Consider the following 17259-nt stretch of genomic DNA (forward strand, 5'->3'; position numbering starts at 1 on the left):
TCACTGAGCCAAGCCGGTTTCAGGACTTGTTATATTTTTATTGGAGTTGAGCTGCGAGTGGGCAGAGAGGAATAAAATTTGGTTGGAGAGAACAGATACCACGAGCCTCCCCTCTCTCCTGGCCCAACTGCCCTCAAATCTGAAGGTGAACTGACATTCAGCTTTATTTTTAGCCTTTTTTTGTTTCCCCCCCCAGATTGAGAAAATAAAGGTTCTTCAGAGGTCGTGTGAACAGTCCCAAACTGACCAGACCAGACTGAACCATCCATCCTGGTTTAATTGGCTCCTTGCCCACACAGGCCCCCCTGCTCCCGCCTTGGCACCGCCCCTCCAGACCACACGGACCACACGGCCCAATCAGTGACTCTGCCTCTCCTCCTCGCCTCGATGCCTGCACGTCCTTACGTAGCCACGCAGGCCACGTGCACCCGAGGACGTTCAAAGCACACAGCGTGCTGCGCGGGCGCTGGCGGCGAGGCGTTGCAGCCGCCGTCATGGCCTGTGTCAACTCCGTGGTAAGGAGGACAGCCTGGCCCCTGGGCCTGCGCTCCCGGTGCAGAGGGTGCCGGGACCTGGGTTCATGGCGGTCGAGCACTGCGCACCCTTTTCCCTCCTGGCTTCCACACCCTCACCCTTAGGGGCTGTTCTCCATGTGGGAGGATGGGAGGAGGGCCAGTAGCTCTGCCGGAAGTGGGGCCTGGCTCCCACCGGAAGAGCAAGTGCCCCTTCTGACCTCCTCCCCAAACTGAGGGTGTCTAGAATGAATGAGACCTTTAGAAGGTGGTGAGATACGGAACTGCCCTTAACCCTCCCAGTGTCCTGCGTTTAAACATTTCCCGAGTTCAGTGGCCTTCCGGTTGTAATTCTGAAGTTCGGTTATAGTTGATCTATATATATTACCTGCTATTTTATTTACACAAAATCACAGGTAATATATTTCATGTTAGTTACCCGCTATATTTTCAGTTTTCCCTCACCTTCCTCCCCCCCCCCCCCCCCCTAACTTGTAGCTTCTGCTTAACTGTACAACCAGATCTCTCTTAGGGGTTCCTAAGCCTCAGGATGAGGACTGACAGTGGAAGTGGCACTCGTGAGACCCTCTGTCAATCTTAAAAACCCGAATTAAAGACGGGGGGCGGGGGAAAGCAAGGACTCACTTTCATTTTCAGTGCATCTCAACACAACTCATATTTGCTGAAAGGCAATGTGCTTGTCCAGATCGGTTATTTGATGAGTTCCATGTATACATGTGCAGCATGAAAAAGTCAATTTTTAGAGAAATATTATTTTAATGTGTATCCATTTTCTGATGTTAATGAGTTTTAAGATAATGTAAAATACTTATGTCCTAATAGAAGCTTACCATGTATGCCATTTTATCTGCTGATGTACTCCAAGGAGATAAAGAGTGAGTGCCGGCGTGTGTGTTTTAAATAGAGAAGAGATTAAGGTAGATTTTCTGCAGTATACAAAGTTTTAGAAAAGGTAACAGATAGGAAAAGAATATAAAATCTAACTGTAGTCCTAGAAAAGAAAGAAAGAATGTTTAAGGCCCACTTTGCTTTTGAAAAACTGTGTTCTAATGGGCTATTTTTGATGGCTGCTGTTACATTCTGAGGGCAGATTTTAAAGATGTTTTTAGCCCTAGGAGGTTTTTTTTCTCCCTTCAGCTTTAAATGTGCTCACACTAGCTGGGACTAACATTGAAGTATGCCTTTTATCAGGGCAAACTGTTTAAGGAGAAGCATTTAATCTAGGGCACTTAATCTTAATGGATATGCTTGTGAATAACATTATTTAAAGGTAACTGATTGGCCTATTCATAAGTTTAACCTAGATCTTTAGAAGCATTAGTTTAAAACCTGGCTGCTCTTGGCATGAGTGGGAGTATTTCCTGGATAGTCTGAAAAAGCAATGCTAGAATGCCACAATTTCCATTTTGGCTTGATTAAGCAATTTCAAACAACTCAACTAAATTTCTGTTTTGCCATTTCTTATTAGTGGGACTTTTCACTAGGTCAGTCTTGTGATTATACTTAGTATTGCCAATTTACATTGGGGTGAGAGTAGAGCACAATTTATGTAGATTTGTAGGACCATTTTTCTATTGATAATGGCCAGTGTTTAATCTGGATAGAAATGTTTTTAATATTATTGTAATGGCATGTGTTTTTTTTTTTTTTTTTAGGAAGTATTTTATTTTATTTTAATTAATTAATTAATTAATTTTTATGTTTGATATATTTCTTTTTTTAATTAAATTATTATCTGTGTACATATTTTAACATTGCCCTCCTCCCTCCCATGCATACCCTCCCTCCCCAGAGTTTTGTGTTCATTGGTTGTACTTATATGCATGTATACAAGTTCTTCGGTTGATCTCTTATCTCCACCAGAGCTCCCTACTCTCCCCGCTGTAATTTGACAGTCTGCTTGTTGCTTTACTGTTTCTATATCTTTTGGTTCATCAGTTTATAATGTTCTTTATTATCCATAAATGAGTGAGGTCATGTGGTATTTAGGAAGTATTTGAGTGTTGCTTAGTCTGTGCAATATGCAGATTGTGGAAGAGTAAGGTTCTTTCATTTCTTGGTTTCTGTTAGGCAATCTGTTTTGGTGCAGTTATATTTTTACTTGACAATGGTTCAGAATATTTTTTTGGCTTATGTGTATTTTGTAAGTGGGTCAGGCTTTGTTTACTCTGTTGTAAGTGCTTGTTCCAATATTATGGCTTATTAGGAGTTTACTTGCATTTATGGAAAAAATATAGTGATTTCTAAAAAAAGCTCCTTTGTCCTCTTTGAAAAAAAGGTAAATTAAAGACAGGTTCATTTCCACCAATTTTAAATTAAATTCCCTTTTGAAAAGGAGTAGGGAGATTAAATACACAAAAGCCAGGTAACATAACAATAACCATACATCTTGATGAGATTACCTATATACTAGAGGCCCAGCACAACGAAATTCATGCACTGGGCAGGGGTGTGTGGGGGATGGTCCCCTCAGCCCGGCCTGCACCCTCTCGAAGTCCGGGAGCCCTTGGGAGATGACCAACTATGGGGAGTGGGCCTAAGCAGTCAGTGGGACAGCTGAAGCGCTGCCCTGGAGGTGGAAGCACTGCGCTCCCCAGCTGTGAGCCGGGCCTCTGGCTGAATGGTGCACTGACCACCAGAGGGAAGTTCCTGCGTTGAGTGTCTGCTCCCTGGTGGTCAGTGCGCGTCACAGCGACTGGTCATTCCACTGTTCAGTCTATTTGCATATTAGCCTTTTATTATATAGGACTAGAGCCTCAGTACATGAATTCGTGCACAGGTGGGGTCCCTCAGCCTGGCCAGTGATCAGGGCTGATTGGGGGTGTCTCACCCAATCTCCATATGGGCCAACTGTGGAAGGTTGGCTGGCTGGTCCCAATTGAGGCCAGCCGGCCAGGGGGAGGGACCACAGGAGATTGGCCAGCTGTGGAAGGTTTGCTGTGGGAGTGCACTGACCACTGGGGCGGGGGAGAGTTCCTGCATTGAGCCTCTGCTCCTTTATAGCTACTGGCCAGCCATCCGGTCATCAGGTTGTAATGGACGTTTAGGCTTTTATATGCATAGGTATAAAAGCCTAAGCAACCGGACCATGGGCCAGTAGCTATGACACGTACTGACCACGAGAGGGAAGATACTTAATGCAGGAGCTGCCCCCTGGTGGTCAGTGTGGTCCCACGCTGCTCAGCTGGCAGATGGGTGCCAGATGCCGGACTCACGGCTGGTGAGTGCAGCTGCAGTGGTGTGAGCCTCTCCTGTGGACACTCCCACTGCACACCTGAGCGGAGGTGGTGGCAGGTGCAGCGGGCCAGGATGAGGGGGAGTGCCACGGTGCCTAGCCCGGGCTCAGGCTCCTCCCCGGCTGCTTGCTGCTTCGTGCACTGCTTCATACTGTGCGAGATTGATGCTTACAGTGGTCTGGAGCCCCATGAACTGGTGTGTAAGGCTGGGCTGTAATGGCACAGAGGTCCATTGATCTCCGCAAGCCAGGCCGAGGGACCCCACTGGTGTATGAATCTGTGCACCGGGCCTCTAGTTATCTCATATTTTATTTAGTCTTCTAACTCAGCCTTGTAGATATAGGCTGAGGCTATAGGTCTGAATGTAACACAATTTATGGCAAGCTAAGACTATACATACTGGAGGTGGATGCACTTAGTTAAAATTCACTTGGTGGTTTGTCATTAAACTCTAAGCTTTAGGAAGTGTACACTGCATGTCTTTTTGGAATACATTCAAACTTGAAAATTTAAGACTTTAACAATTGCTTTTGTGTAGCCTAAACTCTACAGATCTGTAATTGAAGATGTGATTGAAGGAGTACGGGATCTATTTGCTGAAGAAGGTATAGAGGAACACGTCTTAAAAGACTTAAAGCAGGTTTGTCAATACAAGTTTCTTTGTCTTGTTTTTCAGCTTATAAAACTGATAATTATAGTCTAAATCCCTTAATTATAGTTTAATACTTACTCATTCATTGTGCCATCAGCTGACATCTTAATTTTTTAAAAGTAAAAAAAAAATGAGCATTATAATGTTTTATTTTATTTAAAAGCAAAAATATATATATATTTTTATCTGCAGCTCTGGGAAACAAAGATTTTGCAGTCTAAAGCAACAGAAGACTTCTTCAGAAATAGTGTCCATTCACCACTGTTCACCCTTCAGCTGCCACACAGCTTCCACCAAACACTGCAATCATCAACAGGTTGGATACAGTTAGTAAATTAGTACCATTTGGATCTTCAGACCAAATTCTCTTTTGGTGGTGGTTTTGAATTAGACAGGGTAATGTTCTTAAGGTGAGAGGGCTCAGACCTCAAAATCATTACCATTAAGTGGACACAGTTACCCCGTATAACTATTGACAAATAATCAGATTGTTCAACTAATATTTTAAAATATTAAAAGTGCACAAAGGTGACAAAGTGTTCCTTGAGAGGAACAAGTTATATAATTTGTGGCTATTGGGAGTATACTTTGGTTATTTCAAAGAATTTGGTGAGTTCTGGTCAAGGAATAATCCAGACACCTTTGCTGAAGAAGCAGAGGGAAAGATGCTTGCTTGCATACTTGTGCATTCTTTCTCTTGGTTTCTGTATATATTATGCAACTTGGTTTCTGTACTATACATCTGTTAATGTATTAAAAGAAAAATGGAGAATTGACAAGAATATGGAGGTTATTCAGGCTACCTCACTTTTTTTGATATATATAGTGCTGGCTAGAAATTGACCCTACGCATCTAATCTTTATTCTTTGACTTATTAAATCTAGACCTATGCTTTTAAGAGAAATATGTGTCCATATTATGTATATCAAACTGGGAAAGACTAGCTAATGAGAGAGAAAACTATAGTGTTATATCTTTCTAGCCTTTATTCCTTCTTTTCTTCTCTGATTTTTACAATATTTTATGCTACACTAATGTGTGTGTGTTTCTAGCCATCTTTGCATATATATCCAAAACAGTGATGTAGCTTGAATAATCTCCATATTTTTATTAACGTTCCATTTTGTGTGTGTATGTGTGTGTCTCTGTGTTGTCTGTGTAGACATATGTGTGTAAACATGTACACATTCACATATATACATGTATATGTTTATACAATCACACAGATGCAGCTACACACAAAAATAGGTTTTATAGAGTTTAGCTGAAATTCAGTAGATTAATGTTTGTAAGAGGTGATTATGGATTAGATTTTTAATGATAACTGGATTGTTTATTGTACACTGGGGAACATTCACATGAAAATCATATGGGCCAAGGTGAAGAGAAAAATAGTAAGGAGGCTAATACCTCATTTACAAAATGAGACAATTTAAGTGTGGCAGCAATTACAATTTATTAAAAAAATGAAGTAAGTTACCAATAGATAGAAAATTACCAAACACAAATTTTATCTAATGCTATGTTTATAAAGTATAACTCTGCTCTATAAGAATTAGCCATGCCAGTTTTAATTATTTAGTTGGCACATCGAAACATTTTCTATCAGTGTTGGATTTTTGATTGTTTTTAACTTTCCTATTTTATTAAGACATCCCTTTATTTTTCTATTTAAATAACATCTCTTTGAATTTTTTCTTTATTAAAGAACTTCAGAGATTTTTTTACTTAGGAGTGGCTTGGAGGATGGCAAGTGTGAAAGGAGTAAAATACTTGACCGTCTTTTATCAAAAGCATAGTTCACACTTCTCAGGTTCTTTGTCCTTCAATATTGCAATACTTGATTTTGCCACAAGATGGTAATATTCACAGTGATTTAAACCACAAAGCAGTCTTGAAACTAATATATTTAGTTGGCTTTCACTCAGCACTTTTATTCTCTGTTTTAGAAGTTAGAATAATAGAAACAATTACATTTAAATAAGACAGTTTTCTCATTTCTTCTATATCGTTTATAATCAAGTAGTTTAAAAGATATATATATATATATATATATATGTGTGTGTGTGTGTATATATATATATATATGTGTGTGTGTGTGTGTATATATATATATATATATATTTTTTTTTTTTTCCTCTTCATTTTTAGATATTCTAAAAATAAGATTCTTAAAATTCGTGTACTTCTTAATTATATCTTTCCAATGTATACTTTTAAAAGCTTGATTAAAATAACAAACTAATTTCTACAATCTTTTTTATCTCTTGATAACAAGTTCATATTAATTCTACAATACAATAAATATTTGCCTTTGTCCCATCCTTTTAAACTTATTTGTCCTATTATAGTTTCTGACTGTATTGTCCATTTACTATTTAAGAAATTCTTGTATCTTCAGTTGTCAACTTTTTTGGGGCATCTCAGGATTCCTTTATAATTGTTAAAAATTGAGGCCCTTAAAGAGCTTCTTTAAAAAGAAATCTTTACTCAAGGATATGTTTATTGATGAGAGAGAGAGAGAGAGAGAGAGAGAGAGAGAGAGAGAGAGAGAAGAAGAAGGAGGAGGAGGAGGAGGAGGAGGAGGAGGAGGAGGAGGAGGAGGAGGAGGAGGAGGAAGGGAGGGAGGGAGGGAGGGAGGGAGGGAGGGAGGGAGGGAGGGAGGGAAAGAAAAAGAAACATTAATGTGAGAGACAAACATCCATCCTACTGGGAATCGAACCTACAACCTTAGTATGTGACCTGAACAGGAGTCGAACATGCAACCTTTTTGGTGTATGGGATGCTGCTCCAAAGAACTGAGTCACCCGGCCAGGACTCAAAGAGCTTTCTTTTATACGTGTTTTAAGTATCCACTTACCATATTAGAAATTAAAGCTGAGAAATTTAAAAATTATTGGTTTATTAATTTAAAAATGACTATGTTAACATAAAAACATATTTGTTAAAATGAGTTAAAATATATTTGTTGAAACTATTTTTTCAGAACAAAAATATTTAATGAGAAGAGTGACATTGTATTACTTTTCTGCAAATTTTGCTGTCTGGCTTAATAAAAGACTGGATTCTCTTATCAAGTTTTAGTTCAATCTGCTGTGCTATGTGGTTTTAGCTAAAGTATATGAAGAAAATCTATCCTCCCATTGATAGATAATTGGAGAAGAAAGAGTATTTTAATTTTATTTTCAGATAATTTAATATTACACTAAAAATCAACAAGTGGTAGTTTCTGAGAGGTAGTGCAAGGTGGAATCTGAAACCATTAAGTGGATTTTTTGTAATGTTAAAGTTCGTTGGTAGATCTTGCACTTGGAATGACTCTTTAATCCATGTGTAATTTTGTAACATATTTGGTTATTTGGAAAATACTGGGTCACTGAGTTGTGCAGTTGACACATCATTTATTAAATAAGATTTTAAAAAAATTATGTGCATTAATATCACCACATATCCTATTAGAAAAATATTGATATTATAAAGCTATCAAGCCCACTGTGGTGGATATAAAGTTTCCAAATTTCGATATTTTGCTTGAAAATGTGAATGTTATTATTACCAAACAAATATTACCAGTTTGCTTTCCTTGAAGTAAACTGTCTGCCAAAATGTCTGCCAAATACCTAAATCTGAATAACCATAGGTTCTGTAAGTTTTTTTTCACTTTTTAGTCCTCACTCAAGGATACAGTTTTATTGATTTTTAGAGAGAAATGGGATTCTTTTAGTAACCTCACAATAGCAGGTGTAAACTAGGACTGTTCTGGGCAAATTGGGACATATAGTCACCTAATCTATTTCTAGGGCAGTTTATATCAGATTATTATATGATCTTTTTCATGAAACCATTAGTCATTGAGGGAGGAAGTAAAAGAACAGGAATAGAGAGAGGTTTGTGATGGCTTTCATTTTTAAGTATTAAAACTCTTAAAGTTCAAGTATAAACTCTTAGGTCCAGTAGTTCTTGAATTTAGATCTGGTGAAAATTTTAGCAATGCTGTTGATTCTTGAAATAATTTTAGTTAGAATATTCAGTTTGGTTAACATATGGATACATCTATATGTTAATGAGTAGTCACAAAGAGGAAATTGACTAGTCTTTGCAACTCTTGATTACGTGACTTGGTTACTAATCATTTGGAATGATTCAAAGTAGGACTAGTAATTGTAAAATTATTGTCTTAATGTAACAAAGACTTTTTGGTGTACCAGGAAAAATACACTTATAAATGTGAATATTGTTGTGCCGTATTGTCTTTTTCCATAAATTTCTTAAATTATATTTGTGGATTGAATTCTTTCTAAAAGCACATTCTTTGTGGTTTTAGAAAGAATTTTTATTTTTAAATAAAGAAATTTAATATTTTAAAATATATACATAAAGACCAAAATTCTGACACTTTGTTTAACTAAAAACATGTATTCAGTTAAAACTTAATTGGTTATCCAAACCATTTTGAATATTTTGAAAAGTGTGTTGCAGGAACATAGATTTATACATAACATATATATATATATATATATATATATATATATATACACACACACACACACACACACACACACACACACACACATATATATATATAATTTATGAACATACATAAATGGTGCATGTAACTTGTGAATTTAGTATCAACTTAAGTAGGAGCTGCATGAAACTTTACTATAAAATTCTGTTTGTTTATACTTTTATTCTGATGACTATAAAGAAACTCTTAAAACTCTTATAGCTCTGTTTGATTTATATAACTATAGAGAATTACCCTTTAGGATTTATTGCAAGGTCTTTAAAAGAGGATTATTGTTGCTATTTTTCTTTAAGAAATTCATTTAATTGCTTCAGACAATGTGTTAACAGATTTTTGTTTCCTCTCAGGCTATGGTTTAAGCTGTACCAGCTTAAGCTTTGCTCACTTCAGCTAATTAAGACTAATACCATTGTTTTCCTGCCTCCACAATTCTTCCTAATTTAGCTTTTTTAAAAGAATGCCTGTTAATAAGCGAAGTCATAGATGAACAGAAGATAAAAATAATTTTGTGCTTCATTAACCATCAATCTATGTAGCCTCACTTCTGTTGTCTTAATGTGGGAAGAATGGTTTAAAGGATATTTGCTCTTCTGAGCTTTTTGTTGTATATTTTAGTGTCAGAAATAGATCTTGGGACAATTTTCCTTTATGTAGTATGTGAGAAAGGCCATATATGTTTAATACCTTTGTGCTACATTAACACTCTGATTTTTATTAAAGAAAAGGCAAAATGATAGTCTTAATAGTCATATTCATGTAGGTAAAATGAACCTTGAGGTAAGGTTTAAGGTTATATTGATCAACTGAGATCCTTCTACTGACATTACTATTTGTTTTTTAGACTGATATTTAAAATGATTACATTTATAGCCATTTGGCCAACTTTTTAGATATATTATAAATATAATAATAAAGGGATAGTTAGCATAGAAAATTGGTAGAAAATAAAGATATGAAATTGCAGCTTTATACAGGTTGAGTTGGTATTTCCCCAAGAAGAATTTGTTCTTATTATATATGTTTTTTTAAGCAGTCACACCTGTTTTATGCAAAGATTTCAGGAGACATGGTATTCATTTATTTCTACACTTATGTAGCTGTGCTTGTCTTACTTTGCTAAAGTACTGTACATTTTAAAAAATAAAATGAATGAATTGAAAGCTCTTTTGAACCTATAGAATTTAGGGTAATTGGTGTTGGGTTATATATTTTTGCTCAATAGTACAATCTTTGGAGATAATGCACTTTAACAAATATTACATTTTCTCCCCTGTGAAATGTTGTAATGGAGATTTAGTTCTACATTGACTTACTAAAGATAATCTAGGTACTTATTGTGGCTTTCTATTACACAGTATACTTTATTAAAATGAAAACTTTCTTTTGGTATTTAAAATAGGTTAGTTGTAAAGTCCTTTAATTTGTTGGAAAAAATATAGTTAAATACTTTTACCTCTTTTGGGGTAAGGAAGTTTAGAATTCACCACGGTCAACATGTTAGTAATGGAAACCAGTTTTAAAAAATAAGCTATACTTAGGAATTTTATTCATTTGGTAAATTTTAATGAATTGTATAATTATTTCATTTTCTATGCAGCTTCATTAGTTATTCCTGCTGGTAGAACTCTTCCTGGTCTTACCACAGCAGAACTGGTATGTAGCTTATTTAAGATATATTTTAAAAGATATGCCCCACATTTAGTGAATGGTAGCAGAAGACAGGGCATAGATATAATTCCTAATTCTCCATGTGACTAGGAAAGGATGTGGTAAAGGATGGGGAGACAGAAAAAATTTCTTTAACAAAAATGTTGTGAAAACTCAGGAGTTTGAGAATTGACATTTTCTTATCAACTTTTTCTATCTTCCAGAGAAGTTATTAGCATCTACCAAGACTACACCTTCAAGATTATAATATTTCTGAAGTTATATTGTACGGAGTTTTAATACACAGTATAACAGTGGTTCTCAACCTTTCTAATGCCGCTACCCTTTAATACAGTTCCTCATGTTGTGGTGACCCTCCAACCATAAAATTATTTTCGTTGCTACTTCATAACTGTAATTTTGCTACTGTTAAATGAATCATAATGTAAATATCTGTATTTTCCGATGGTCTTAGGTGACCCTGCTAGTGGTTCTCAACATGTGGGTCGCGATCCACAGGTTGAGAACTGCTGTTACAGAGCCTAAGATATTTACATTACGATTCATTAACAATAGCAAAATTACAGTTATGAAGTAGCACGAAAATAATTTTATGGTTGGGGCTCACCACAACATGAGGAACTGTATTAAAGGATTGCGGCATTAGAAAGGTGGATTGTAAATAGATAATTTGATACGGTACTTTTTCTGATTTTTTTTCTCCCCAGAGTTGAGCCAAATCATAGTTAGTCCCTTGATTTAATTGGAGCATTTTGGTCATTTTTTTGCTTTTAAATAGAAGATAAAGTATAGATTCCTCACACATATGATTTGAGAAAGAAAATAAAATTAAACATGTATAGAAAATTGAGTAGTTTTCGACGGGGAAAAATAGCATGCTTTGTCTTTTACCTTTTTTCCATGGTACTGATGGATATGTAATCTAGTAACTATTTTCATTGTCTTCCAGCCCATCAGCTACTTTTCTAGGGTTGACGGTTTAGTGGGCTATTTATTTCCATTTCCTCATAAAAAAACAAATAATAACTATATTGCTTTCAGGATATTTAAGAAGAATGGTGCTGCTTTTGATAGGAGACTAATGAAGAAATGTCTCTGCCTTTGAAATTAATAGACATAACTTTTCTCCTGATTAAAGAAAAAATATTCTTAAAAATAAAAGCAAATTTATAAAGTAAAAAGTGAAATAACCATGCAGTGTTATACCCCAAATATAACTTTTAATTGATTGATGTATACCCATCTAGACTTCTTTCATGAAAGTTATATTAATTTTCAGGGTAAAAGTTGGATCATTCTCTGTATTATTTCTGTAATTTATTTTTTTAAAATTTAGTAATATGGAGGTATTTTTTTTCAATGCTAGTTAAATATTGATTAGTCTTAGTGGGTATATTGCAGTTTAATTAACCAGTCTTGTTGATGGACATTTAAATTATGTTTAGTTTTGTTTTAACATAACATCCCATTGTTATACCTGTAGATATATCTTTGTGTACTTGTGTGATAATCAGGTAATCCGGATCCTGGAAATAGAATTTCTAGGTCAAAGATCATGCATAGTATATATTGGAAAGTTGCAGTTTTGGTATATATTGCAAAATTGTTCTCCAAAAGAATTATATACACTCATACAAGCAGTGATCTGAGAAAATTTATTTATTTGTTTGTTTGTTTGTTATTGCATCCTTTCTAACATTGAGTATTACTAATAGGTCTTATAAATTATTGCAGGTCTGATAGGCAAAAGTGTTTGTCTTTTGATTTAGTATTAAAAAATTTTAAACCATAAAGCTTATTTCAAAATAAAAATTATACACTATTGTATCATCTACTTTAAAATATAATTAGTGATCAACTTATAGACCAAAGGACTATAAACAACTATAGTTCTTATATTTGACATCTTGAAAGTCAGTGGCCCAAATAAGGCTATGCAGTGGGCAAGTTTTACATCAGTTCTCATACTGTTAAAACTTAATGGATTTATTGCTAATAGCCATAGACAGAATTATTTTTATTTATAATGAAATTATTTGAATTAAATATAAAAAGCTGTTTTTTAAAAAAGAGCTAAGATGTAATGTTAAGCGTAGTCAAACTGTTGTCCTGAATCAGATTTTTTGACCATCTATGAGATCAGGCAAGAAAGATACAAGTAAAGCTCTTTTGTAGCTTTCTAATATAAATTTCTCATATCTAGAGCACCGCAAACTCCAGTGCAAGCTTTGCTTTTCCTGGTTATCCTATTCATGTACCAGCAGGTGTGACGCTACAGACTGCATCTGGTAAGAGAATAGTCTAAAATGTTTTATTTTTAGCATTTGTGTGACTTCTAGATGGTAATATTGATGATTAAACTTCATATCAGAAATTATAAGAAATTTTAATAAAACTTGTTTTAAGTGTAATGATTAATGATGGTTATTATTGTTATGGAGGCAATCTACTATGAAAGACACCGTACTAAGCCTGTCCTGTATTTCATTCTCAATTCTCTTTCCCAGCATTGTATAAGATACCGTATATTTCGGACCATAAGACGCACTTTTTCCCCCCCAGAAGTGGGGGGGAAAAAGTCCCTGTGTCTTATGGTCCAAATATAGCCTACACATATACTGTAAAAAAAAAGTTTTTTTACTTGCCCGGCTCTGTGTGGTCTCTGTGTGCTTGCCCGGCTCTAAAATGGTTCTAAATGCTGCTGTTTACTTTACAGGGTTGATTACATGTGTTTATGACTGTGATGTTGGGTTTTAATGCACATAAAATATTTTAGGACACTATTTGTTTCAGAATCTTTTTTTCTTCATTTCCCTTCTCTAAAAACTGGTGCGTCTTATGGTCCGGTGCGTCTTATGGTCCGGAAAATACGGTACTTTATATATGTTTTCCCTAACTCAAGTCAGTTATCTAAATTTTGATGAATACAAAATAATATATCTGGCCCCAGCTGGATGGCCCAGTTGGTTGGAGTATTATCCTGTACACCAAAAAGATTGCAGGTTCAATTCCCTGTCAGGACATATAGATAGGTTGTGGGTTTGATCCCAGATCAGGCCTTGAGGCAAATGACTGCGGTTCCTCCCCCGCTTCACTCCCTCCCTTCCCCTTCTCCCTCCCTTTTTCTTTCTCTAAAATAAATAAACATATTCTTAAATGAGAATTAAAATAAAAAAAACAAACATATCTGTGTCTCTGTTAGGTCTAATCAAGAAAAACTAAAGATTATATTGAGCAACATTTATAATCTCCTTCTTATTGGAGATTGTATAGCATAATAGAATATACAAAATGTTCAAATAATTCTTAACTTGAAAGAGAATTTTATCTATTCTTTGGGTTGTTGTAAAGTTTAAGCAAAATACCTAACACAATGCTCAAAAAATAAATTTCATCCTTTTAGTTTTATTTTAAAGGAGAGGAGAAATTTGATAACTTTTGAAATTAATAAACTCTTTTTTGGTAGCCTTTTCTTAAAATTGTTATGTGGTAGCTATATCTTAAATATATGAAACATATTCTCCATGATTATGTTCATTAAAATCCCAAATTTGGGTTGGTAACTCTGTAATTTATCAAACAATGGGAGAGGTTTATGGAGTAAATATTGTGGTCTATAAGTATTTCAAAATGTGCTATATAAGCAATAGTGGCAAGAGGCTAGAGTTAAGCAAGACATATTTAATTTTTTAAAATGAGCAATACATATTTATTCTAGAAAATACAAAAAAGAAAAGCTCCTAGAGATAACCACTGTTAACATATTGATATATTTCCTCCCATGCTGTTGTACATGCTGTATTTTGAAGGAAATTAGGATCCTATTATTCTTATAGTTTTGATATCTCCTTTTTAAGGTTACCTTTATAAAGTCAATGTACCAATTACGGTGACACAGACTTCTGGAAGAGCAAATATTCTTCAGCATCCAATTCAGCAAGTATTTCAGCAGCTTGGGCAGCCTTCAATAATACAGACCAGTGTTCCACAAATGAATCCATGTTCTCTTCAAGCATCTATAGAAAAATCACAGAAAATGGAAACTGTGTTCCAGCAACCCACAATTCTTCATTATGAGACAGTGGGTAGGAAGCATTTAGAAAATGCCACCAGTGATATACTTGTACTTCCTGGAAATGAGCATAAAATGGTGTCTGAAGCTTTGTTGAGTCAGCCAGCAGGCTCTCAGTATGTCAGTCTTCCTGGTGTTGGAGCTCCTCCACTAGTCTCTCAAAGAGATGCCAATGTGGAGCCTTTGCTCAGTGTTTCCGCTAGCGGGACTCAAAATCTGCATGGCGGGCCTATCTCCACAAGCCCTCAGGGGGCTCAGCACCAGCACTCATCTGATGGTCAGCTTCGTTTTCTTAAAAATAGGATGTTGGGATGTGATTCTGTGAAGCAGCCAAGAAATAAAGAGGAGCCCAGCAGCCTACCTGTCTCAGAGAAGGTATTAGAGAATAAGCAATGGCCAGTGATTAGACATTTTGAGTTTTTTAAGATATAAGGTTCCTTAAAAGTATGTATGCTTTGTTTTTTTCTTTAGAAAATGGTTTTTATTTTTTATTTTTTTTACTATAACTATTAGTTTTTAAGGTATTCATGCTCATGCTCAGAATTTCTAAACGTTTGATTTCAATTAATAAATTAGAATATTTCTTTAAAGAAAATGCATTTTTAAAAAATATATATTTTATTGATTTTTTTATAGAGAGGAAGAGAGAGGGATAGTCAGAAACATTGATGAGAAAGAATCATCGATCAGCTGCCTCTTGCACACCCCTACTGGGGATGTGCCCGCAACCAAGTACATGCCCTTGACTGGAATCGAACCCGGGACCTTTCAGTCCGCAGGCCGATGCTTTATCCGCTGAACCAAACCGGTTTTGGCAGAAAATGCATTGTTTTAAGATAATCAATTTTGCCTCTCTTTTAACATGGTAAGAATTGTTTTTGTCTGCAGATAAAGGACCAAGAAATGTGTCCTAGTAATTAAACAAATATTTTGGGGAAATTCATTGTCATACTTAATATACAAAAGAGGTCCAAAGTATTTTTTTCTTGTTCTACTTAATTTTCTTAAACTCCTGTGTAAAAATTTTCTCCACATCAGGACTTATCTTTTAGTAGATATTTTGTTCCTCTCTTCTTGCTAAAATACTAGTTAACATAATTTCTTTTTGAATTCAAACCACTGAAAAATAGTTTCTAATTTGCTTTCCATATTGAAAATAAGTTTTGATTATCTTCAAGGAATTCATAGTGATGACAGAATGATTCATGGGGAATTTTGGACGGTAAAATAAAAAAGATCTTGTCTTTTTACAAATGTGAAATATGTCACAGATAACTCCAATTTCCAATTTTTTAGTGACATATGACAAATAGTTAAAGGTTTGTGTTTCTAGCTATTGGTTTGGTGGTCCTCTGGAAGTGCTGTACAAGCCTGTACAAGTTAAGTGCCACCTGAACATTTTCACAGGTAGAAGGAGAAGGCTGTAGCATATAGTAAAGGATAACCAACAAAGAAAATGACTCTAAGAAACTATTGGACCTGTTTTAAAATGTTTCAGATGTTCAATGAAGCCTGTTCAAAAATTTTTAGCAAGTCTGTTTCTAATTTAATTTTTGCATAAACTATTAAGATTAAAGTGTTTTTAAAATATTTCTTATTATATTTTCCAAATACTATACAAAAATTAAGAAATATAAGCTAAACTCATAATTATGAAGCAGTGTTTGTTTTCATCACTTACGATTTTTAGAGGCATTTTTCTCCTGGACTCTATATGAACTTTGCAGTTTTCTGGTGTGATGATTCAAGGACTTAGTCTACTGTTACTTATTAGATATCACCTTGTACTTTGTTCTGATATGGGGAAATAGATTAGTTAAGGGAGCTTAAGGGGATAGTGGTTGAGAACTTAAGCTTTGGAGTCATGATAGGTTGAAATTCCAGATTCACTACTTTTATCTTTTTGAACTGGGTATAAAACCAGCCTCACTCTTAGAATTATCAGAGATGATGTATATAGAGTTTTTAATAGCTTCTGGTACCATAATAAGCTTTATAGTAGTGCTATTGTACTTTACTACTAGAGGCCCAGTGCATGAAGTTTGTGCACTGGAGGGGTGTCCTTCAGCTGACCTACACACTCTTGCATTCCAGGAGCCCTTGAAGGATGTCCGACTGCCGGCTTAGGCCCACTCCCCTGAGGGAATGGGCCTAAGTTAGCAGCCGGACATTTTTAGCGCTGCCCCAAACGTGGGAGAGGCTCCAGCCACCACTCCTGCATTCGCCAGTCATGAGCCCAGCTTTTGGCTGAGCAGCGCTCCCCCTGTGGGAGTGCACTGACCACCAGGGGGCAGATGCTCAACACATTGAGCGTCTACCTCCTGGTGGTCAGTGCATGCCATAGTGATCAGTCGTTTCACCATTTGATTTACATATTAGCCTTTTATTATATAGGATGGGCATGTGGTATATTGGGTAACTTTTCATATAACTTGTTGGTTAGTATTAAAATAGATCTGTATTTAAAACACAGTCCAGGGAGAATCCAAGATGGCTGCACAGGTAAACACCTAGCTGCAGCCGCACACAACAATTTCAATAAAATACAACTAAAATATAAAATGGACAT

General features: G+C 35.6%; 1 protein-coding gene across 1 annotated transcript in view; it reads left to right on the forward strand.

The window, feature by feature from the left end:
- Positions 1-494: 494 nt before the first annotated feature.
- The window catches only part of GTF2A1L (general transcription factor IIA subunit 1 like), a gene marked incomplete at its 5' end in the record, with an annotated part of 32741 nt that continues 15976 nt past the window's right edge, over positions 495-17259 (forward strand). Inside the window, 6 exons of the mRNA XM_084900961.1 lie at positions 495-515; positions 4308-4409; positions 4614-4737; positions 10548-10603; positions 12822-12906; positions 14476-15065. Coding sequence (XP_084757087.1) covers positions 495-515; positions 4308-4409; positions 4614-4737; positions 10548-10603; positions 12822-12906; positions 14476-15065 — 978 coding nt within the window. The remainder of the gene's footprint in view (positions 516-4307; positions 4410-4613; positions 4738-10547; positions 10604-12821; positions 12907-14475; positions 15066-17259) is intronic.

Source organism: Pipistrellus hanaki (assembly GCF_964339955.1).
Source record: "Pipistrellus hanaki genome assembly, chromosome: 12".
Lineage (NCBI taxonomy): Eukaryota > Metazoa > Chordata > Mammalia > Chiroptera > Vespertilionidae > Pipistrellus > Pipistrellus hanaki.